Source organism: Podarcis vaucheri (genome assembly GCF_965113315.1).
Source record: "Podarcis vaucheri genome assembly, chromosome: 12".
NCBI classification, from domain to species: Eukaryota; Metazoa; Chordata; class Lepidosauria; order Squamata; family Lacertidae; genus Podarcis; species Podarcis vaucheri.
The window spans coordinates 52,293,215-52,318,272 of record NC_138750.1 but is presented as its reverse complement, the minus strand read 5'-3'; the positions used below and the strand labels follow the sequence as shown (position 1 = coordinate 52,318,272).

The following is a 25,058-nucleotide window of genomic DNA, read 5'->3' as shown; positions in this document are numbered from 1 at the left end:
TAAGTTCTGCTCAATGTAGACTCATTGAAATGAATGAACATTATGTCCATTAATCTCAGTGGATCTAATATGAGTAAAACTTAATTGAATGACACTGCCCATGGGGTTGCATCCAACTGAGAATGTAAGAAGAGCTTGGTGGATTGGGCTAGTGGCCCATCTCGTCCAGCCTCCTTTTCTCACAGGGGCCAATCAGATTCCTGCAAGCAGGATTTGAGCACATGAGCGCTCTCCTGCTGTGGTTTCCAGCAGTTGGTTTTCAGAAGCATCGCCACCTTTGACAGGCAGAGCCATCAACGAAGACATACTCAGCATAGACTATTCGAAATCAACAGAAGCATTATTTGTATCTTTGCTTATTTGATTTATGGATCGCTTCCCATAAAGCAGCTCAGAGCACTGTCACAATACAATAAAACCAAATAGAAAACAATTGCACGCATCAAAACAGTCAAAACAATTAAATATATAAAAACAATTTCAAATCCAATACGTAGTCGTTGATTTAAATGAGCCTGCTGCAAGTAAGTTGGATCCAGCCCACAGTCTCCCATTATGCTGCAAAATGGGAAGCAACCACACATAAATAGCCATCCTATTGCTGAGAGCTGGCCATGAGCTAATACGCAAAGGTGAGAGCTTTGGGGGATTAGCAATAACTGACCTAATTCCAGGAAACCATGGCACTTGTGATGTGCTAAGTCAATGAGGCACATGAGGAAATACCCAGCTGGGTTACTAACCTCCACAGAATAGCTCTGGGTCTCGCTGTCCTTTAGCGGTATCGCTGAACAGAACAAGCAGCAGCAGCGGTAGCAGGAGCAACAGCATCCCTGGAGACACAGCCATTCCGCAGGCACCCAATCTGAGGAGATAGAGAGGGCATTAGCAAAACACAAATGTGCTTTTTATAGGTGGCCATTTATAGCCCCAATCCTGGCACACTCAGACAGGGTTAAATAACAACTGTGGGTATTAGGGATAGGGAGAAATTTCAGTGCCAGCCGATCTGATTTGCACTTTGCAAAACCGCATGCAGACTAGAGTTCAAAACCCGCAACCTTCTGAATTTTGCGAAGCAGTTCTCCAATCAAATAATGTGTGCGTTAGGAGAAGGCTAATTTAGTGGAAGCCTATATAAATAAGTTGCAATTCCATACCATTTTTAAACACAAAATGATCAAGGAGGTGCAGCAGATCCTCTATGGTTATAACATTATAACTCACCTTTTTTCCAAATTAAAAAGTAAGTACTGGTGTTGTGTGCATGACTTTGCCTACTCTCCTTTTTTATACCCCAGAGGTGTGTAAAATTTTGCACCATGTGGGGAAAGGGCCAGAGCTCAGTGGGGGAGAATCAGCCTTGCACCCAGAAAGCCCCAAGTCGAACTCCCGACATCTCCAGATTGGGCTGGGAAAAACTCCCTGTCTGAAACCCCAAAAAACCACTGCCAAACCATGTTGTCATTACTGAGCTGGATGGACCAATAGTCTGACTCTGTATAAGGCAGCTCCCCAAATGCCTAAATTATTCCTTTTTTTCCTCATAACCCTAGAACTTTAGGCCATTCAATGAAGCTCAATGGTAGGAGATTTAGGACAATGAAGCGTGCAGTTAAACTTTGGAACTCACTACCACAAGGTGTCGCGATGGGTGCCAACCTGGATTGGAGAAATCCATGGAAGATAAGGCTATATCAGTGGCTGCTAGCCATAACAGCTAGGGTCTGCCTCCGTGGTCAGAGGCAGAATGCCTCTTTATACGAGCTGCTAGGAATCATAAATTGCATTCAGGCCCTGCTAATGGGCTTCCAGCAGGCACCTTGCTGGCCACTCAGGGTTCTGGTTTGATCCAGTTGGCCTCTTCTAATAGTGTCATGTTCTTATCACAAACATTGAAATGGGATTTCAAACCAGCTAGCTGTTGAGAAGTGCTCTTGTGTTAGATGAATTTCCAGGACATTATCCTTCTGTCACATGCTTTAACCACAGTGCAAAAAAGTCTGCCCATCTTTCCGTATCACTATGCAATGCATTGTAAGATGCACCTGTAACAAGATGTGTTGTACATAATCGATCTGTCACGTTGCAATGATCCATTTCCCTCTGTCTGAGAGATTTCTCTGTATCAGTGCCGCGCTTCTGCTACAGCAACAAACACATCCTTATTTGATATTTAAATGCCCCCTGGACTGCACCTGGAACTCTCCTTTTGCTGAAGAGAGCTAAGTACACCGTTTCAGCCTTGCCACAGCTTGTTTGAGCCTCAGTGCCAGAAACTGAATATTGGGCTTTTGATCCAATCCAGCAGAGCTCTTCTTATGTTCACATGTTGGGAGTTCTGAGTTGGACGTTCCTTACAACATCTACCAACAAGGACTTAAATCTAAGCTATCTTTCAAGCTTTGAGAGCTGAGCTTGCTGCATCACACAGCAAAGCAATGTTTTTCCTGCTTAGCTCCATACAAAGAACCTGAGCTGTAGTGCAAAGGGCTAATGGATTTGCAAAGGACCTGAACTATGTAGCAAACTGTTTTGCAAGCTCAGCTCTTGAACTGCTTTGATTAACATTGATCTTTCTATATAAAAATAAATAAAGACAAGGCAAAACCAAAGGCAAAGTGAGAGGCATCAGAGCTGAAAACAGGAGACAAAGGAGTTCAATTAGGAATCTTTCGTGAAGTGTGAGAGTTGGCAGATCTGTATGTTTTGCCACCTATGGTGAGGGCAGAGAAAACCATCCTGCACTGTGGTGTTGCAAGCCTTTGGTACTGAAAAAGTTCCCTATCCTCCAGATGATCAAAACTAGTTCCTTTTAACTTTTTGCATGTTTGTAAAATGTTATTTGAATCTCAAGTAAGCCCCATCCGCTCTCGGGGGCTTTCCAAACTGAGTCAGATTCAAACTCCAGGATACCTTGGCAGCTGTTCTCCCCTTCCCCCTTCTAAATTTCATTGCTGGAACCAGTTTCTCTACTGTGTATAAACCAAAGAATAGCAACTCTGCAAAGCCAATGAGGCATGGACCCATTTGTGGGGTTGCCTGCATGCTGGTCTCAGCCAAGTTTCCAAACAAACAGATTGCTTCCTCAGCAGACAAGGAGCAATTCCCACCCAAACTAGTCAGCAATAATCCAGTGTCACCTGCTACCTTTACAGAGTCAGTAATGTGGTCATTGCGGGGCAGGGGGAACTCACCCTGCAGCCAGAGGTTTATGAGAACTACTGCTTCATCAGCTGCAGGTGCTCTTGGAGGAAAGTGATTATTGGGACCCATTCCAGACTGGATGCTGGTTCAGGTTCGGGATGTAATCAGCCTTGGATGCCCCAATGGATTACTTTTCTTGGGAGAGGGACAGAGGGAGTGCAACTGTGTTGATTCTGCTTAATCTCTTAACTCTTAGCAACTCTCCATGTCCTTATAACCATGTCCTAAAGCCTTTCTCGTATGGAGTTCTAAGTTAGTAGTCCTGACTAGCAGCTCCAAAGTACAGTGGTACCTCAGGTTACATACGCTTCAGGTTACATACACTTCAGGTTACAGACTCCGCTAACCCAGAAATAGTGCTTCAGGTTAAGAACTTTGCTTCAGGATGAGAACAGAAATTGTGCTCCGGCGGCACGGCAGCAGCAGGAGGCCCCATTAGCTAAAGTGGTGCTTCAGGTTAAGAACAGTTTCAGGTTAAGGACGGACCTCCGGAATGAATTAAGTACTTAACCCGAGGTACCACTGTATCTTTATTCCAGTTATTTGGAACAAATCCAAGCGATGCCTCAGTTTCAGCACCGTTGGTTGAAAGTCCTCAATGGACAGCTCCTTGTTCTTTTCTAGATATGAAGAGACCTCAGCTGGTCTGTGCAGCCACCAGCAGAAACAGTGGGTTCTCTGTGTGGCCTTGCTCCTCATCCCCTTCTTGCACAGCAATGAGTATAGTTTCACTCTCCTTCTGGGTCCCAGGTAGTTCATCACAGTTCACCTTTTCCCTTGGAGAAGAATCCTTCTTCCCTGGATGGTGCTCACCTGCCTTTATCAGGGGTCCTGCTGCCTCCCTTCTCTGAATGAGTGGAGCTGGATGATAACACAATACTATTTTAAAAGACTTAAAGTGGCGACTCTTCCACCAGGCCAATAACTGAAGAGGTCTCTCTTTGCCATAGGCAGCCTTTGGCAACTGAGTTCTGAAAGATTTCCACTGTTTACCTCTGTCTCTCAAGTTCTGATTTGTCTTTTGTGTCGGCTGGATATGAACCACTGAATCAGGGAGTGGGGACCTGTGGCCCTGCAAATGCTGTTGGACTTCAGCTTCCATCATCCCTGACCTTTAGCTCTGCTGGCAACCCCAACATCTGGAGGACCACATCCCTTCCTTGAACAGATCTATCTACCTCTCATTGAACTAATACATTCCACGGTCAACACACAGACAAAAACATGATAGAACTGTATGTGTGGTGGATGAAGAACAACAACACATATTGATGAGCAACTTATGGAAAGTTTCTGCTTGACATAACTTGAAAGTGTGTGGTGTGTTATGGGACCTCTTCACTCACTCTGTAGCATGTGTATACACACACAACACTTCCACACTGCATCAGCATAACCTAACAGATGACTAGAGCCCTCATAGTGAACAGTATGGACCATATTGGCAAGGGCGGGGGGAAGAGTAGGTATTAAACTTGGTCCAGAAAAATCCTTGCCATCTATTGACACTGCCGGGCAGATAACATCGAGCACCCATTGAGGGCGGCAGTGGTGGCTAGTGCCCATTGAGACTGGTAGGATGGAAGGCAAGGAAGACACAGGAGGTGGAGCGAGAGCCAATGACAGAGGGAGCCAACTAATTCTCATTGTACCCCCTTCCCTGCTGAGTTCTGTAAGATCAACATCAAGATTAAAGACAAGCAAGGTAATAGGCCTCACCACCCCTTGGGTGCCTTGTGAGTAAGGAGGCAGGAAGGTGAGTACAAACTGAAGGTTCACCTTCAGTAAAGGTAAAGTAAAGATCATTAGGTCCAGTCGTGACCGACTCTGGGGTTGTGGCGTACATCTCGCTTTACTGGCCGAGGGAGCCAGTGTACAGCTTCCGGGTCATGTGGCCAGCATGACTAAGCCACTTCTGGCGAACCAGAGCAGCACATGGAAATGCCGTTTACCTTCCCGCCGGAGCGGTACCTATTTATCTACTTGCACTTTGACGTGCTTTTGAACTGCTAGGTTGGCAGGAGCAGGGACCGAGCAACGGGAGCTCACCCCGTCATGGGGATTCGAACCGCCGACCTTCTGATCGGCAACTCCTAGGCTCTGTGGTTTAACCCACAGCGCCACCCGCGTCCCACAAACTGAAGTTGGTGGGGTCCAATTTTAGTATATGTGCTGCCAAAGCGAGCACAGGTTGGTGGGGCCAAGCCCCATTCACCCTAATGGAGCAGCCTCCACTGGAGAAAGGAGAGAGACTTTGTGATCACATAGCACCCCACTTTTCACTCTGCATTATGCTTCTTTGTGCTGGAGCCATCCATAATCTCATATAAAAAGAGGTGGGAAATAAATGCTCAACATTGTGCATGCAGCCCTTAAAATTTCGATTAGATTTTTCAGAGGCTGGTAAATGTAAGTTCCTATTCGAACATAGTTAGTAGAAAAGAAAAGCTGGGATGTTTTTTGGCTAGCCTTTCATACTTCAGTCCAGGGACTGAATAACTTCTTAACTTATACACAATTTTGCCTTCTAAAACGTGCTTTGCAAAAGCACCTTTTAACTTTTTCTTATATAAAAAAAGTCCAAATGTTGCCCTGCCATTGAAATGCAAAACTAAGGTACATGGGGGGGGGGGTTGCATTCTAGTTTGTAATGTAGCCTGCCCCATGAAATCAAGTGCTATCATTTTTTGATCTTAGATTTCACTTAGTACTTAGATTTCTCTTAGTACTGTAAATATATGTGTGATTGTTTCTTTCTGCTTAAAGAACTCAGGACAGTCCTAGGGCTACAGACATTTTTAAAACTTTACCTTGTTCTTGAGAGGGAAAAGGAAGAGGAGCTGTTTTTTAAAAAACTAGCTATGGTACCTGGTAGCAGGATACAGAATAAATTAGTGTTTTCTGTTGCTTTGTCCCTTAGCAAATACAACATAATTCAGGAACCTGAATATAGCTTCCCTCAAGGCTCTATGGAATCATGCTGGCAGGAAATATCATTTTAAAATTAAATAAATGTTGTGAGGATGGGGACAGAAGGTTAGCTTCATTCTGGGCCCAAAGACTAACAAACCTACAGAGACACAAAAATACCCTAGAGTAAAAAGTCTCTACCCTATATTTCTAATCCAAACTGAACTGGACTTCAAAGATCTCAAATGAAACAAAACCATTCTGAAGATAAGCCCAAAGCTCCTGTGTTTGATTCATAAAATGTTATTCAGAGTCATCAGCTGGATTTTAAAAGCTTACCTACTTTGCAAGATATCAGCCTCTGTTCAACCCAAGCTGCAATATGTGTGGCTGTAAGTTTCAGACTGGGTAACTTTTAAGAAGCTGATGTTCACCCAGAGATTTTTTTCCTCCCTCTTCAGCACAACGATCTTCTCATTTCTCTTTCTCAGTAAAGCAGTTGAGTCTGTCACTGATGCAAGCTGTCACACGGCCTCTTTGCTCTCCCAGCACTTCTGTTATCATAAAGTGAAGCAGTGGGGGGGGGAGAGGAGTGAACCAATCACAGGGCACCATGTGGGGAAAAACAAGGTGCCAGGTAGCCAATGGAAAGCTCCTGTTTTCCTGCCCCAAGCAGGTAACACAGGGGAGAGAATGGAATTCCAGTTGCCATGGTGAGTGAAATCACCTGCATGACACGTGGCCCTGTTTTAAGATTTCCAGAGCATGTTGTGGGGAGGCTCATTAGAATGCACATTTTCCTACCTGGCAGCCAGGTAATAAAGTTCCGTAGAGGAATCAAGGATGGCATCCAGGGCCCCAAAATCCAAGAGCTCCCAAAATACTTGACCAACTCTTAGGCTGCCTCAGTCACAGATCTAAGAGGTTTCTGTCCGGCGTGTGTTGAGCAAGGTTGTTGTTTGTTATATACAGTGGTACCTCGGGTTAAGTACTTAATTCATTCCGGAGGTCCGTACTTAACCTGAAACTGTTCTTAACCTGAAGCACCACTCAGTACTCTAGAATAACATTGGGCTAGATCCAGATGACAATCGTGTACACATTTACCGTATTTTTCGCCCTATTGGACGCTCCGGCCCATAGGACACACCTAGATTTGGGGGGGGGGGATTAAAGGAAAAAATTATATTTCCCCCTGTACAGGCACGGGGCTGGGGCACGAGAAGCCCGAGCTTCCCCCGACCCCAGCCCCTAGAACGGGAGCCAGAGCGATGCCGAAGCTGTGCTCAGCTTCGGCATCGCTCTGGCTGCACGCCCGGGAGCGCAGGCTGCTCCGCGGAACCCTCGGGAGCCCGGCGAGGAGCTTCCTGAAGCCTAGAGAGCAAGAGGGGTCGGTGCGCACCGACCCCTCTCGCTCTCCAGGCTTCAGCGAAAGCCTGTATTCATCCTATAGGACACACACACATTTCCCCTTCATTTTTGGAGGGGAAAAAGTGCGTCCTATAGGGCGAAAAATATGGTATCTGGGATGAATGCTTTGTTGTATTTGGGACTTAACGTCTGAGCAGACATGTATAATATTTTCTCCCTCTCCCATAATTTTACAACTTGTGGACATCAAACGAAGCTGAGCGTTGGAAGATTTGGGATGGTTGAAAGAAAGCACTTCTTCACACAATGCATAATTAAAACAATGGAATTAGTTCCCACAGGGTGTAGTTATGGTCACCAAGTTTGATGGCTTTAAAATATGATTAACCAAATTCACTTGGGAGCGTAGGTACCTAGTTTGGATGATTACCAGATCATCCAAATTGCCATATTTTCTATCTAAACCCAGCTCTTAAATACACTTTGTTTTCACCAAAATCAAGTGAAAAGAGGGGTCATTGGGTATGGGGTGATTTTTGTGTTGGGTAAATATACTTGCTGACACTTTGTGAACATGACTGCTTCTGCTGTCTTAGACAACAGGACTTTCCACCAGTACTTCCTATACTGTAGGATCTGCCAAATTTATAAATTTGATTATTGTTGTAACTCACATAGTCAAAACACCTGACTCCATGTCACATCGAGTAAGTGAAATGCACAACGGTTCAGAAAGGGGAGGAGGTGTAGTCTAGGATGTGAGTGAAGGTCGCCAAATCCCCAGCTTCAAATGAAGCAGGAGCTGTTTTGCCACAGAAACACACCTCACACCTGTTGGAGCTGAAGCGGGCCATATCTTGCAGTCTTAGGACCCAGGCCGAGAGCCCTGATCCTAGCTTCTGAGCCCATTCTAAAGTATTTCTATGCAAATCACATGTGCTTTGTAGTCATGGGAATTCTCTCTGACTTGGATTGCAGTTGTTTATAACCACACCCACCTGTAAACATCTGCTGCAGGGAATTCCCTTGGTGAGGCTCAGATGTCTGAAATTTGGTGTTATGCCATTGTCGTGTGCTGTTAGGAGAGAGATGGCAATTATTGCATTGGGTATATACGTGGGTGTGCTGCTCAATGGTCTTTTAACAAGCCTTGTTGCTGTTGTTCTCTGTCCTGCTTCCTTGTGCATCTCTCTACACGGCTTCCTGTTTTGTCGGCCTCTCCCTGGTTCTAAAGGGCTGTGAGAAATTTCGCTCTGCAATGGCAGGAAAGGTTTTGGTGGAGAAGAACCAGAATGACCAGCTACGCATTGCAGGGGGAAGGAAAGTCTGGGCTGCAGAACACACATGGGAAGAAGCACTACTGAAGTCAACAGGGCTTTCTACTGAGCATATCCTGCAAGTATCCTGGGGAAAAAACAGGACATCCTGTTTTTTACTGCAAAAGCATGGCATCTCAGGTGTCAAAGGCCAGAGTGAAGAGGTGTATCTTCAGCATTTGCCAACAGCCATCGAGTGAAGAAGCCAGACACACTTCTGTGGGGAGGGAATGCCACAACTTAGGGGTTGCCACCAAGAATGCCCTCTCTTGGGCTGCTGCCATCTCAAGCCTCTGGGAAAGGTAGAAGTACCAAGAAGCCCCCTTCTGCTGGTTTTTATTTTTCATTTTTGTATTTTTATTTAGATTTTTCCGTCATACAATTTAATTTTAAAAAGAGAAATAATACATAACAGAAAAGAAAGATAAAATCATTATACATTAAATCATTATACAATATCCCCCCCAAAAAAACAAAATAAAAGAAACCCACCACCCTGTTTAACTTCCCTCTACCGCTACTCGTCTTCTCTAGAATTAATTTTACCCTTATCATTGCATTCTGATTGTTTTTATTTTCTCTGTAGACATACATATGTCATTGATAATTTATTGTTTTGATGCATTTACATTCTTAATCTAAGCATATTAGCACGTCCCCATCTGCTGATCTTAACACCCAGGTGCGTCTGTTGTAGCAAAGGAGATAGTCTCCCAGATATTTCGGGCCAAAGTCATTTAGGGCCTTAAGCCCTGATGCGAGTCTCCCAGATATTTCGGGCCAAAGTCATTTAGGGCCTTAAGCCCTGATGCAAGCACCTTGAATTGGGCCAGGAAATGAACCGGCAGCCAAAGCAGCTCTTTTAGAACACACACCATGTTTAGAGCATGTTTAGGACTTACGTATATGGCCTCCCTTTACAGTATCATCATATATATGTTTACTCAGACATAACCTCCAATACTTTGAAGCCAAAATCCAGGACACCATCTTCCCATGGTGTCATCAGACAGTGTGGGGCCCCCAATCCCCACCTCTGATCTGTGCTTTATTTTGCCCGACCAAATGTGGCACCCCTACCTCTTGCCCACATGCAGTTCCTAGCTGCTGGGATTCAGAGGAATGCTGCCTCTGACAGCAGAGAAAAAACATCCAAATGAGAACACTTTTAGCAGTAAAAAGGAAAATAGGTAAAGGACCCCTGGACGGTTAAGTCCAGTCAAAGGCAACAATGGTGTTGCGACGCTCATCTTGCTTCAGGCCGAGGGAGCTGGCGTTTGTCCGCAGACAGCTTTCTGGGTCATGTGGCCAGCATGACTAAACCACTTCTGGCGCAACGGAACACTGTGACAGAAGGCAGAGCGCATGGAAACATTGTTTACCTTCCCGCCACAGCGGTACCTGTTTATCTACTTGCACCAGTGTGGTTTCGAACTGCTAGGTTGGCAGCAGCTGGGACAGAGCAATGGGAGTTTACTACCATCACAAGGATTCAAACCACCGACCTTCTGATAAGCAAGCCCAAGAGGCTCAGTAGTTTAGACCACAGCGCCACCCGTGTCCCCTACTTTTAGCAGTAAGCTACTTACGGGGACCATGGAATTTTCTTGCTTGGGCATTTCAAATAAAGATTGCCTGCTAGAAATGCTTTGGTATATGATGGACCATTTTAGGGAAGGGAGTTTTATGCAGGAAGTTTTGTACAGGAAGTTATCCTACCTAAGCCCCACTCCCAATCCAGTCTGGGGCCTGATCCACCACTCTGGGTCAACCCTAACCCAAGTCAATCCAGGGCTGACCCGACCTGGCTCTGTATCGTGAATCACTTCAGTTGAATAAGCGTAAACAAGTTTGGAATTCAGCCAACTCAGGCGCACAGCCCTATTACAGATATGAATAGGTACAGGACAGAATCATTGTATTGCTGTTGTGAACCTCCATTCATTTCATTTCATCAGAACTTGCACCAGACAATTTCCTGATGGATTGTGGTTGGCTTCCAGAAATACCTAATTTTCCTAATTTTATTTCCTCATTATTTGACTGAACTTATTTCTAGACAGAAGGATCTGACGCTCTGTATGAGCTTAACAGCATAATGAATTCATCTTTTCTAACTTAACAGATACAAATAAATGCTTGTGTTTACTCCCACAGGTAACAATCAAATGGTGCTATTATAGCAGCGGATGCGTTTGCTGTCTCAAAGCTATTCTAGCAGGAATTGCAATATGTTTTCCTGTTTGAGGTTGAAAAATACAGATTCATCAGGGTAAATTCTTCTTTCTGTTCTTTGTTCTTTTGTCTCTCTAAATCAATAAACTGATGCCAGAAGATTGCATTCCTTATCAGTGAAAGCTTCAAAGGAGCATGTAAATCACAGGCTACAAATCTGTTTTAAAATATTCATTTCGCAAGCAGCCTATACATCTGGCAACTTACATATCATTACTAGCAAAGCCATCTTGAAAATGAATGCAGAGGTGGAGCTTGGATTTGAATGTGAAGCCTATAATTGTATGTTTATACTTCTGATCTCTCAATATCCAACTAAGCTATGACATTGCATTTGGTTTTACATCAGGGATGGAGAACCTGTGGCCCATTAAAAAGAAGAAGAAAAAGCTCCCTCTCGTGTGACCACCAACTGTGCTTCTGATGTTGATGGGTCCAAGAGATGCTTACTTACCTGAGGATCTTAGCAGCCAACTGAGCAGGTTTGTATATAAAGATATTATCTTTCTGGTAGCTTGGACCCAAGCCATATAGAGCTTTACAGGGCATAAGCAGCACTTTGAATGTTGCTGGGAAATGGACTGGTAGCCAGTGAAATTCTTGTTATTTTTCAGTGAAGTTCTTTTAACCAGGGGAGCAACATGCTCTCTGTAACCAGCCCCAGTCTAGCCAAAGCCTCTGAACTCTTTTCAAAGGCAGCCTCACATAGAGCACATTACAGTAGTCCAAATGGGATGTAACTAAGGCATGTGTTACTCTGTGGCCAGATCCAACATCTCAAGAAACTAGTTATCCCAGTGCAGGGAAAAAGCCACCTTGTGTGTTTGCTTGGATGGTTTGAGGGGGTTTAATTTCTCATATAGAATGTGGCTTAACTCACTTGAGTCACTTACAAGTAGTAGGATTGTGGGCATCTTGTTTACTTCCACAGCTTTTGAAATTCTAAAACATGTGAGATATGGGATAACCTATGTGGCAATTATGTGGGGGGATATGGTCTTAGGTCAGGGATAGGATTCACCAGTTTTCTGGTCCATTCCATTAAAGGACTCCATCACAGAGGATGAAAGATATTCTACCTGATGCAACACTGGGAGGAACTGGTAAATCATTCTGTTGAAACCAGTAGAATTCTACCTTTGATACTTAAAAGATCTTGCTACATAGGGCACTGCTGGGAAGTCAATGCATTTTAGGGGTTTACTTGCTGAGTCAGCTTTCGATTCCACCAGTTTTGACCAATGAAGGTCACCAATATTCTTCACAATCTTCATTATCCAACCATCAAGTTGATAAACATATATAGAGAGAGCGAGAGTGAGAGACTTTGAACATTGGTCCTTGAAAATGATTGAGAATTAGGTCATTAGATAATTAATTAATTAGGTAAGGAATTGATATAACCTATTGGGCCAAGCCTGGGAGCTGTACAGAACTCCTTTGGAAGTTTTCACCGACGTTTGTCCAGTTCAATGTGTCATCTTATTTTGCATTTCTCAGGAGTAGAGGCAAAGACAATAACCTATAACTTTTGCAAAAAGGGCTTTTTAATTAAAGGATTTAAACTAACAAGGAGACACCTATGTACCTTCACCTTATCTTTCAGATAAAGACCTCCTGGGGTAAGCCTGACAAATCCTTATCGGGAAGATAAAGGACCCTACTATGATGGGCCTTATCGCTTAATTAAATCCTAGTACAATGTACAATGAAGTCAATAATTGGTTATTCAAGATAGCTCTTCAAAAAATTGTGTCTATATTGGAGGAGGCATCTCTATTGGGCTCTCTTGCACTGCAACGTGAGATGTAAGGGGATGGGTTACCTCAATTGTTGGCGGAAAGGAACAAATTAATTAAAAACAAGGTGTGAAGCTTAATGTGGAGAGCGGCTGATAAATGAATCTGATGGTTTGGCGAGATAAGCAGAGAACCTTATGCCTTGAATTTAGCACAGGCCCAATGAGGCTAGGTCTCTCTCATATCTGCTCTCATACTCAGCAGCTACTTCCAGGAACAGGTCACAATCTGACTCCAGGCTTTGGGGCAGCAACCTGAGCAGGTCCACATCCTTTCTTCTGTCCTCATTTGCCCTCTGGACTCAATCCACACAACCACTCAAGAAGAAAGCACAAGGGAAACGGAGGAGGCTGCTCCTTCTCCTCACTCTTGGTCTCACTCGCACACATGGAGAGGGTTGATGTCCAGGCAGTGACAGCAGCAGGGCCAAGAGGCTCTGTGGGGAACCTCAGGCTCAGGGTCTGATCGGAGCTCTCCTAGCCTGTCTGTCTGGCCCTCAGAGATCTCCCTAGACCACATCCCTCACTGGTCCTGCTTCGCACCCTGAACGTTTCTCTCTGGCTGGAAAGTGTCCTTGAACTCAGATGTCCTTTGCTTGCCTAGATGGAGGACACTGATGGATGTGTGTGCAGAAATCAGTCTACTGTAGAAAGGCAACATCTCCTTCCATTGTTCTAGCCACTTGTGCCTCTGGCCCTACCCACCACTGCCTTGTGGCTCTCAGAAGGTTGCCCAGAAGGGCTTTGGGCTGAAAAAGCTTCCCCACCAGCAATTGGCAGTGGCTCCCATAAGGTCCCAACAATGCCTACTCCTGATTCCAAACCTACACCTAAAACCACTTTAAAAACAGGTAGTGTGGTGTAAAAAGTACAGTTGTACCTCAGCTCCCGAACGCCTTGGGTGTCAAACATTCCGGCTCCTGAACTATTGAAAACCGGAAGTGTTCTGGTTTTTGAACATTCTTTTGGAAGCTGAACGACCGACGGGGCTTCCGCAGCTTCCGATTCCTGCAGCCAATCAGAAGCCGCACTTTGGAATGTCGAACGTTTCGGAAGTCCCCTTAGGTGCTTCTTCAGCACACTTGCAAACAGATCTCTGTTTCAGTCCCCACCATCAAAGAGTGTCGGACTAGGACCTGGGAGACCAAGGTTCAGCCATAAAGCTCACCAGATGACCTTGGGCCAGTCACTGTCTCTCAGCCTCACACACCTCACAGGGTGGTTGTGGGGATTAACTGAGGAGATGTATGCCACCTTGGAGGTGGGATATAAACACAGTAAATAAATTATAAATAATAAATGTTAAAAGCATCTCAGGTAGTAGGGCCTTGGATGGAGCAGTGGTCTGCTTGCTGACTCCACATAAGGTGACTTCATCTGTTACTTCCCATGTATTATACCTCTGGTTTAAGCTAGCAGGGGCTTCAGAACAATACATTTCCATGCCTGAATTCCATTTTTAGGTAGGGGTTTCAGCAGATATGAGTCAAGAGATCTACATAATAGTTCAGTAGGTGATATTGAAGGACTGATGGAAAGCTCTCAGTCCATCATCTTCATCAGCCATTCTTCTCTGGTTGGAACTTTGTCTTCTTTCCATCACTGGGCCAGTAGTATTCTTGCTCTTGTCATCGCATACATAAATAGTCTTTTCTGCTCTTTTGGAATTTCTGTACCTAAAATGCCTAACAAAAAAGCCTCTGGTTTTTCCACAAATGTTATTTTAAACATTCTTTCCAATCCATTATATATCAGAATGCTTTGAGGCCTGCGGGTATAGGGGCGGTATACAAATGTACTAAATAAAAAATAAAATAAGTAAAGGCCCCATACAGTGCCTGATTTCTAAAAAACCTATATACAATTGTGAAATAACCCTATATACAATTGTGAAATAATACACAACAATGAACAATGCAGTTCATGTCAATTTAATTTCCTTCCATTCCAGCCAACCATTCCAGCACAATGACTAAAAACAGGGGTCAACCTAAGAAAAGCAGGATGTATTCTCACAGCAGCCAACCAGAAGCCCACAGACCCTCCTGCAGTTTCCAGCACCTTGTATTCAGACCTTGGGGACAGAGCATAGCCATCCTAGCTAGTAGCCATTGATAGCCTTGACTTCATCATCATCATCATCATCATCATTACTTATCTGGGATAATATTATTCATCTTATTATTATTATTATTATATTACATTATTATTATTACCATTTTAATTGGTATTTGAAAAAAAACAAAACCCAAGAACCATTAAACACCAATAATAACCTAGCATGGTACAGTACACCTAATGGTGCTTACTCTATCCGCTGACTTTACACACTAAGAAGACTAAGTGGCTGGTAAAAAAGGCCTTGATAGGAGTCATTAACAGAGTTGAAAGAAGAAGTCCACTTTCCTTGAACACTTATTTAAAAAGCAGTCGGGAAAGGAACAAACAAACAAACAAACAAACAGGTAGGACATCGCAAGATGACAAAGACTCCTTTTCCCCAGGGAAAGAACGGCAGCTGCCTGCCTACACAAAGTCCCAGTTTTTTAAAAAGGGACTTTGGAGGATAGCAGAGCTGGGGAGCCCCAGAGATCCACGGCCAGCGAGTTACAGTTGGGCTGACCGGGATCGGACTCCGAGCCAGGCAGGTTCAGAAGTTCAGGTGAAGGAGGGCAGAATTCAAGCCACCCGGCGCTGCCGTCGGGGGTTTGGGTTCCTGCCAATGAGAACGAGTCGGCGGCCACTTTCCCCCGAGGTCAGCCAGCGGGTCAGAGGCTTGAAGCCTAAATTCCGCCGAAACGAACCAGAGCCCCCTCCTAAAACAGGAATGGGAGGCGAAAGTGGGTGAGTTGGAGCGGGATGCGGGAAGGCGACTCCCGCGTTACTGCCGAGGCCAATGGCGAAGGCTCACTTCGGCGGGACAGAGGGCGTCAACCAGCAGCCGACCGCATTCCCACGACCAGTACCCTTAGGGGGTGTTTATGCGTGTCAGCGAGATCCTCATCCCCGGCGCTGTTACTATTAGTATCAGGACACGGATCAGGTGGGGCGAAAGACAGAATGGGAAGAATGATGGGTTTCATATGCCAAGCATATATTCCTTGTTTCGGCCCTAGGGAACCCGGCAGCGGCAAGAAAGATTAATTCGGATTATTTCCCAGCTGCCCTGGAAAAAGCCCACCTACAGCGCCAACTCAATTAATAAATTCTGCGCATGCGCCACGCCGCTGCTCCGTCGAGATTTCAAACCGCCAGCCTTCCTTTGCGCGCATGCGTATTGCTGTACAGCTTTTTTTTGTCGGCGAAACCGGCGGGGGCGGGATCGCCATTTCCTTGCGCACGCACAACAAGCCCTTTGCGTCACTGCCCAACGCCCACCAGCGGCCTTTTCCGCCCTACTTCCGAAACTGCGCAGGCTCGCGAGAAGTGGGTTGTTGTTTTTTCCAGGCCTGTTTGCGGCGGGTTAACCAACGAGCGGCGCGCTGCCTCAAGGAGGGAGCTGGTCCTCCAGTATCCCAGAGTGCAGCGCGGCGTCAGTGGCGTCGTTCGCTCCCCCCGCCACCACCCGCTCCCGTCGTCTTTCCCTCAGCCGCCGGCCGCCATGTTGTGCTAGCTTGCTTCGAGCACCTCGGCGGCGGGCGCTCAACCACCCACCCACCTCCCTCCCTCACAGCGCGGCGGGGTCGAGAGAAGCAAGTGGGGCGCGGGGGTCCTCGCAGGGGCCCGACGCCATGGCAGCTGCCTTGGGAGGAGGAGGGGACGGAGGAGCAGGTACGGGGGGGGAATTCTCCGCCCGCGAAGGCCGAGGGGGCGCGGCCGGCTCGGGATACAAACGGCGGGGCCCAGTTGCGGGACGGGGAGGCGATTGGGGGGAGCGTGCGAGTGGGGAGGGGGCTTCTGATCTCGAGGGGCGGGTGGCGCAGGCGCCCCTGTCAGCCCCGTCGTTTGCTCGGAAGGAAGTCCTACTGTTTTCCATAGGGTTTAACCCCGCCCCCTCAATGTTTTTCGCGCGGGGGGTGTTATTTAGTAAGGCCTGTAGGAAGCAAAAGCGGATCGAGGGTTCTAAAGTGGCGGTCGTGGGATGATCCTCTATCTATTGATACAGTGACAGGAAATAGCTAGAGGGCCCCGCGAGTTTCGCCTGTGCTGGTGGGGTTGCTTCATCTAAAGATTACGTCGAGTGGGATAGATAGATTGGTCAGAGGCGCGCAGGGTTGGTTCTGGGGTATCGGGGAACAGGCAGACGGGGGAGTAGTTATTTGGGGGGGGGAGTGACAAGCGGTACGATGCTCTTATGAAAGGGACGCTTGATGCTGGAGCTGCTCGGGGAGTTGCCAACTGCCTTCATCAGGGAGGTGAGCCGTCAGATGTTCGATGGACTCCCAGCTCCCATCAGTCCCAGGCAGTGTGGCCAGCAGCCAGCTGTGATTGATGGGAGTTGTAGTCCAGTAACCACAGGCTTTTCACAGGATGAAGAGTGGGCCACCAGAAGTCAATGCTGAAAGACATTTATGTGGGTCTGAGGACGAATTATGGGCGTGTTTCTATACCTAGGAAAGCAGGAGAAGCTAATCTGATTTGTAAGACTGTTCCTTGAAATAGTCTCATGTTACAAGTGTGGACTTAATACCAACTCTGGAAACAGAGTATTTGAACAAGTGGGGAGTAAGGACTAAATGATATGATATTATTCAGATTGGTTTGCTTCTCTAACACCTTTTTACATATTGTTGCACTCCACCCCAATCTGTGTGGTACAAGATTTGAGGGGTTCCAGACACTTACCCAGGGTTTGTTTTCCTCTGAATAAGTAACATCAGAGACTGTGATGTCTTTAGGATATATGGTTTATTTACACATATATACAACCTCAGTCGCCAATGGGCTTGTTTCTCCCATAGCCACAACTTTGGATTCATAGAGAAATCAAACATCTCTTGAGTCTTTCTCCCGCTTGCTGCATCGCTTCTAACTCACATCACTCAACTCTCCACTCTGGCCTTTTGTCTTTCTAACACTCAACTGCAGAGCTCTTCCCTTAGCTGGTCTGGCTAGTCCAGCAATTGAATTTGTGCTGGATCCAGGAATTTGAAGGGGAGGCTCAGTCATGTTAGTGATTCTTTCAATACTGCTGTGGTAGCATGGTTCAGTAAGAAAAAAAAGTCTTTTAGTACTAGGTTCCCTCTTTGCTAGGTGAATTTAATTTTGTTTGGGGTAACCCATCTGTAGGTTAGAAACTTTTTTTGAACATTTTAATCGGTTTTGTTTTTTGTTCCCATCATAAGAATGTATAGTTACTTTACCTGAAACCATCCTAGAGTCCCTCAGAGTTTTTTCAACTTGCTTGAGAGCAACTGAAGCAATGACAGTTAAAGGGTCTTCAAGTAGTATCAGAGAGGAGATAGTGCCAAACTGACCTGAGGAAATATTGAATTCCAATTGAGTGTCTTGGTATTACACTATTAGATTTTATTTGGAAGCTCAAATATTATTTTTGCATAATTTTATTTGGATTTAAAATATGAATTGTGATTTCAGTTTAATATCATTACTTTGTCTGGAAACTTAAGATTTGTCAGAGTACTCCCTGAATGCTGCTGTCAGATATATCATGTACATTACTCATTTCCACAAAAACAATGCTGCAATTCTAACTGATGGTTCTGAATGCCGCCTTAACACTTACTAAGCTTTAGCAAGTAAGCCCACAACTGAAACATTTACTGCAAAACTTCTAACATTCTTGTGTTACATAATCTTCCTTGAATTGGAAAATTGTTTTATATTCCACCCCCCACTGTTCATTGTGAGCATGCCTAGAGACCTTTCACTCTAAACCAGTGTTTATTAACCTTTTTTTCTCTGGGCCACACTTTCAGAATAAAAATTTGCTCACACTGCTCCATTTTTTAAATTGATAACAAAAAGAAGCAACTCCTAGCAGTGCTTGATTTATACAGTAGAACACAGCTACTTTATAATATGAACACGGGACACTCAGAAAGTATGAAACAATGCAGCTACATAAGAAGATGAATCATTCCCAAAATATAATTATAAACCAGGTAATCTCATTTATGTTAGGGTGGCGCTGTGGGCTAAAGCCTCAACGCCTAGGGCTTGCCGATCGAAAGGTCGGCGGTTCGAATCCCCGCGGCGGGGTGCGCTCCCGCTGTTCGGTCCCAGCGCCTGCCCACCTAGCAGTTCGAAAGCACCCCCGGGTGCAAGTAGATAAATAGGTACCGCTTACCAGCGGGAAGGTAAACGGCGTTCCGTGTGCGGCTCTGGCTCGCCAGAGCAGCGATGTCACGCTGGCCACGTGACCCGGAAGTGTCCCCGGACAGCGCTGGCCCCCGGCCAATAAATGTGAGATGGGCGCACAAACCCCACAGTCTGTCAAGACTGGCCCGTTCGGGCAGGGGTACCTTTACCTTTACCTTAATCTCATTTATGTTAGGTCTAATTTCAGACAAACTCTCATCTCCTCATCAACACAAATAAACCTTTCTCTTTTCTGATCTTTCACATTTATGACAGCTGAAAATCTCTGTTCATAACAATATGTTGTGGAGAAGTGTAGAAGAATAGCCAATACTGTTCGCAGAACTCTGTTCAATTGGTGATTTTGGATCACAGTTAGGATTGTCCTCAGTATCACTTGATGCTCTTGCTCTCATTTTGAAAAGATGCCCCATGCTCTGCAAATAAAAAAATACTTTGATCTTATATATTACACGGAAATATTTAAATGTTTCTTTGATTTTCCTTGAATCTTCCCGTCACACTTGCCATCCTCTCCTGCCACACCAGTGTGACACACAACACCCTTTGAGAACCACTGCTCTTAACAGAACTACAGTGGTACCTCGGGTTAAGAACTTAATTTGTTCTGGAGGTCCGTTCTTAACCTGAAAGTGTTCTTAACCTGAAGCATCATTTTAGCTAATGGGGCCTCCTGCTGCCGTTGTGCCGCCGCTGAACAATTTCTGTTCTCATCCTGAAGCAAAGTTCTTAACCCGAGGTACTCGGAGTCTGTAACCTGAAGCTCCTGTAACCTGAGGTACCACTGTAATTGCTTGGCAGACACTGATTACCTAAACCACTTTTTGCACAATGGGGCCTAGATTCATTTCTGGATGAAGGTATTACTTTGACTGCTTTCTTCACATTTATATGAACAAAATTTTCTTTTTCTTTAATCTTGAAATTAATGAGATCTTCCACTGATATAAGAAAGTCTTAATGTAAACTTACAGGGTGGCCTATCACTTGTCTTTTCAACTCTTGCCTCAATGGCTTATTAAACCTGACTGGGTCCAGGGGGGTTGAATTGGAGGGTGCAGTGTGTGGCAAATACTCATTGTGGGAGAGGGAAGTGCCATCTGTGCTCAATGAGGACTTCCCTGGACACTGAAGTTCCTAACAAATCTTCCAGTCATCAATATCCTCTTTTGGCAAGGGGAAGGGACAAGGTGCTTGAGAAAGTGATATTGACCCAACTACAAGCATGGCTTTAATGAAGTGGATTATTTAGATCCACCTTAATCTGGTTTAAGGCTACTGAGGTTGTAGTACAGTGGTACCTCGGGTTACATACCCTTCAGGTTACATACGGTTCAGGTTACAGACTCCGCTAACCCAGAAATAGTGCTTCAGGTTAAGAACTTTGCTTCAGGATGAGAACAAAAATCGTTCTCCAGCGGCGCAGCAGCAGCAGGAGGCTCCATTAGGTAAAGTGGTGCTTCAGGTTAAGAACAGTTTCAGGTTAAGTATGGACCTCCAGAACAAATTAAGTACTTAACCTGAGGTACCACTGTAATTGATTACTTTTGTTTGGGAGAGGAATGCTGGGAGTACAGCCTTACACATTTTTCAGTTTGGTGACTCTTGATACCGTTGATCATAGTATCTTTTATTCTAGTGGGGCTTCATGGATTGAGATTGAGAGGCATTGTTTTGCAATAGGTCTGTTCCAGAGGTTATTCCCAGAAAGTAGCATTGGGGAACTACGATTCAGCACCATGAGATATAACCTGCGGTGTCCTGTAGGTTTAGTCTGTTCTCTGATGATGTTCAACGTCTAAATGAAGTTGTTGCAAGCTGTCATCAGGGGATTTTGAATGAAGTGTCATTAGTATGTTGATGACACCCAGCTCTGTCTGTCTGTCTCTTGCCTCTGAATCAGGAGAAGCAGTTGCCTGAAGGTGGCATTGGGCTGAATGTGTGCCAGCACATTGAAATTGAATCCAGACAAGATAGAGGTGCTGTGTGTTCCTGGTTCTTGGGTTTAGAAAATGAAAGATCTGCCAGCTCTGGGTTGGTTTGCACTTGCCCTGAAAGTTGGAGAGGGGATACTGCTAGATTCAGTGTGATAATTTGAAGCCTAGGTAGTGAAGAGTACCTAGGTTTGCAAACCATGTCTCATCCTTGATGGAGAATACCTAGAAACAGTAGTGCATGGTTTTGTAGACCTCTGTATTGGATTGTTGTAATGTGCTCTGTGTTTGGCTGACCTTGAACACTGTTAGTTGATCTGCAGAAAGTGGCATCCAGGGTGCTAACTGGCCAGGCGCATATTGTGCCACTCCTAAAAGAACTGCATTGGTTACCCGCTTGCTTCTGAGCTCTAATCAAGTGGTTGTTGCTGAAGTAGAAAGTCCTGAACAACTTGAAATATCTATTCACAGTCATCTACAGCACCTTCATTTTACCTGGATTAAGTTTAAGCTCGCTCAACTTCGACCAACCCAGTAGAGTTTCCAGACAGGTGTTCAGAGTTCAACAGCCTCCTTGAAATGAGCAGACAGAAAAATGAGTCATAGCTGAGTGTCCTCTTCATATTGATGACTCATCAATCCTAACCTTGATGTGGCTTCTCCCAACAGTTTCATGTAGATGTTGAAACACATGGGGGAATTGTTCTCCTAAGAGTCATGTCAAATGAATTTGTGAGTAATAACAAGATCCATACTTATAGTAGGCACATTTAGCTTGTCAAAAGGTACATTTGTTTGTTTTATAAACTTAGGTCCTTGCCTTAATACTAGGACCCTGGGGTGGGTTACAACAATAAATACTGCAATGAAAGACATTAAGATTAGCTATATAACAGAACATTTAATAGTTGTTGTTTTTTGCAGTCTCAGCTTCATTCTGCATTAATAAGTCTGATGAAAGAGGCAGGTTTTCAGCTGGTGTCTAAAACTAGACATTGGTACCAGTTGAATTTTCAGAGGGTGTGCGGTTATTGAGAAGTTTTTTTAGTGGAACAGCCACAAGGAGGAGTAATGGCTCTCACAGTGTCAGTACCTGAGTGTCAGTACCTGAGTAGTAATGATGGCTTTTGCATATTGAAGAGGATGTCACGTGACTTTTTGTACAGAGGTAACATTTCAGGGCAGGAAAGCTTTCTGAAATCCATATTCTTGTTTGCAGAAAAAAAGAATAGGCTTTCTGTCAATTTCCTGCATATGCATGGAATGTCTTTCACAGCAGGAAGGAGTTACTGAAAACTAGGAATTGGTGGAGTTTTAATGTTAAACCTCTGTTTTAAGAATATCAGGTTTTTCTGTTAAATTAATGTCCATGGCAGCTTAATAGAAATCTTAAATGCAAAAATCAGCTGAGACATGTACCACTTCAGACAAGCACAGAAAATAGTCATCCCTTGCTTTACAATATGCCCTTTAGTCTTGTTATTAATAAGTGGCAAACTTAATTTGGTTTTCTATTGTGCATGTTAACCTATGGAACTTGCTGTCATAGGGTACTGTGGTTTTTACCATTGTAACGTAAAATAGCTTACATTTATTTAAGATGATTCTCAGTGGAGCACCCAAGTCCCAATTGATAAAAGCAACATAATAACAGGCAATCAAAAGATCAAAGAAAGCAGAAAACAGTGGCAGTGAACAGCATCAATAACATAATGGAATTGAGAAGATTAATGGTACTACTGGCAAACTAGAAGGATTCCTTTCAGTTTAATAAGTCTAGTATATTTTTCAGTTCTTCTCATAGAAGAACAAGTGTAAGAGCAATTGGCAAGTTCTAAGGAGAGAAAATGTCAGCACTGCTGTTTTATGATCTGTGATTTTCTTTCTGTATTCTTGTGCAAATCACTAAATGTCTTCTGCTTGCAGATGATGACTTTGATCAGTTTGATAAGCCTGGTGCAGAAAGATCTTGGAGGAGGAGAACTGGAGATGAAGACTGGGACAGGTAAGCCCTTTTAAAAATGTTTTTCATTATATGGTATTCCAATTTTTTTGAGTTTGTATTTTGTATCCTGCTTTTTTAAAGTGCAAATTCATACACTAATGAAGTTATATGCCTGCTGTGTTTGTGTCATATGCTCAGTTGTGGATAATGTACACCTGTCGTGAAGAGCTTAGTCTGGAGACATGAACAAGTCTAGTATAATGAAGAACATTGCATAAAATGTTGGCAGGGTAAGACTTGCTCTTGCAGTTGGCTTCATAACTAAATGTAGTTTAGTTAAGAAGAGAGAATTCCATGGGGAAAAGTATTTTTGCTTTAAAGCATAACATGTTTTATCTTGGATACAAACAGATTCCTAAAAATCCTCTTAAACATTTTTTAATATCTAAATTGACTTTTGCTATTTTTCCTATTAACGCTAGTGGCAAATATTAGAGACTTCAAACCCAGGACTACCTTCTGTTGTGATGCAAGCAAAGGGTTGTGCTGCATTGGCTTACAGCAGCTTCTTATACAAGGCAAGTTGTAGAGAACTGCGTTGTTGGTGCCCCTAGATCTTAAGGCAAACTGAATGCAACAGTTCCTAGCAGTATTGAGTGCCTTGCACATTATCATTCCTGTAGATCTCAAAACAGGTTACATATTTATTTTTTGTTAACATTTTTGTGGTGCCCTTAAATATAAACATTTACAAACTTACCAAAGTACGATTAAAATAAATAATAGAACATTAAAACACAGTACTAAAAAACAGGTAACAGCATTAAACAGCAGCATTAAAACAAGCAGTAAGAGTTAAATAAAACTTGTGGGAAAATAAACAAAAGTCTTTGACACCAGGATCGGTACCAGGCAAATCTGCCAGGGAAGAATGTTCCACAAGCAGAGTACCGTCACAGTGAGAGCCCTGTCCCCAGTATTCAGCTAAGAAACAAGACAGTGTTCACCAAAGCAGCAACTGCAACTAGTACTGCCACTCTGGCACTATTTCAGATCTTCATAGTATAGGAAGATGTGTAGGGTTACAGATGGTGGCTGTAGCTAGGGAAGAGTCTCTGAAAATGCTATCATTGTGTACAGTTAGGTTCAAGTGGCCTATAATAGTTGTGCCCTACACTCTTTTGGTACTCTGTACTACTTTGAGATAGTTCCAGAGTTCCAGCAATGGTGATTCCTGCTGCTTTAGTCAGCAGCCAGGACATGAGTGCAGCAGGGCATTATTTCTTTGCAGCACAGCATAGGATCAGGCCCCCATGGTGTAATATTAGCACACAATCCTTTTTTCTTCCAAATGTTTCGCACTGTGAACACCACTAGAATGGCAGCTTGCTTTTATATCTGGTTACTACTACTTCATAGCTGAATTCTTTCTTGCCACTTGGAAAGGATATTGGTGTCCCCATCCCAGTTAGCACCTGCTTTTCAACAGCAAATGCTTCCACTTCTTTGTGGGGTGGGAACAGAGGAGATGTGGAGGAAGAAAGTTGCTGGAAATCTTTGATAAGAGGAAGCAATAGGAATTGTAGGTTATTCAAACTGTTGCTTTTTTCAGCTCGAATAGTTGATTTCTCTTAGATATGTGTTCTCTTCAGAAATTGTATAGGTGAACTTTCACTTTCTTTCTAATGCAGTATCTTTAGGGTGGTTTTGATGAATGGCCTCCTGACCTATTGTCCTGAATAGCAATGAGCATTTCTCCCCATGCATGTTTAATTTCAGGAGAAAACATTAGGAGACTGGTGTTCTGTCAGTGGTAAGGGTTCTAGCCTGAGTGGATGTGTGTGCTAGTTCAGGGTTGCAAGGTCATGCACTGCTAGTGCCAGTTCAGGATCCAGTCAACAAAGCCAGGTCAAGGAGAGACTGGATTCCAGTTGGGCAAGGTTTAGTAATCTTGAGGTTGGATGCCAGTGAGCATGACCAAGTAAGATCAGGCAAAGAAAGCAGAGGTTGCAGTCCTAAAACGGCAGTTACAGTAAGTAGCACCCTGGAGAGCTCCAAAC

The 25,058-nt window shown here is 44.3% G+C and overlaps 3 protein-coding genes across 7 annotated transcripts in view; 2 read left to right on the top strand and 1 right to left on the bottom strand.

Moving 5' to 3' along the window:
* Positions 1–3,723, top strand: part of HTR5A (5-hydroxytryptamine receptor 5A) — a 292,809-nt gene extending 289,086 nt beyond the window's left edge. For both annotated transcript variants that reach the window (XR_014212227.1, XR_014212228.1), the window contains exon 4: positions 3,521–3,723. The gene's annotated coding sequence lies outside the window, so the exon portion shown is untranslated. The remainder of the gene's footprint in view (positions 1–3,520) is intronic.
* CNPY1 (canopy FGF signaling regulator 1) overlaps positions 1–6,652 on the bottom strand; it is a 55,114-nt gene extending 48,462 nt beyond the window's left edge. The window contains exons 1-2 of the mRNA XM_082192660.1: positions 6,457–6,652; positions 744–865 (exon numbers count right to left, since the gene is read on the bottom strand). Of these exons, the coding sequence (XP_082048786.1) occupies positions 744–849 (106 nt within the window). The 5' untranslated portion in view covers positions 850–865; positions 6,457–6,652. The remainder of the gene's footprint in view (positions 1–743; positions 866–6,456) is intronic.
* Positions 6,653–16,251: 9,599 nt separating this feature from the next.
* The window catches only part of RBM33 (RNA binding motif protein 33), a 97,151-nt gene continuing 88,344 nt past the window's right edge, over positions 16,252–25,058 (top strand). The window contains exons 1-2 of one of the 4 annotated variants that reach the window (XM_082192184.1): positions 16,252–16,608; positions 22,980–23,058. In XM_082192184.1, the coding sequence (XP_082048310.1) occupies positions 16,569–16,608; positions 22,980–23,058 (119 nt within the window). In that variant the 5' untranslated portion in view covers positions 16,252–16,568. The remainder of the gene's footprint in view (positions 16,609–22,979; positions 23,059–25,058) is intronic. The other 3 variants (XM_082192186.1, XM_082192185.1, XM_082192187.1) reach the window with 3 other exon arrangements.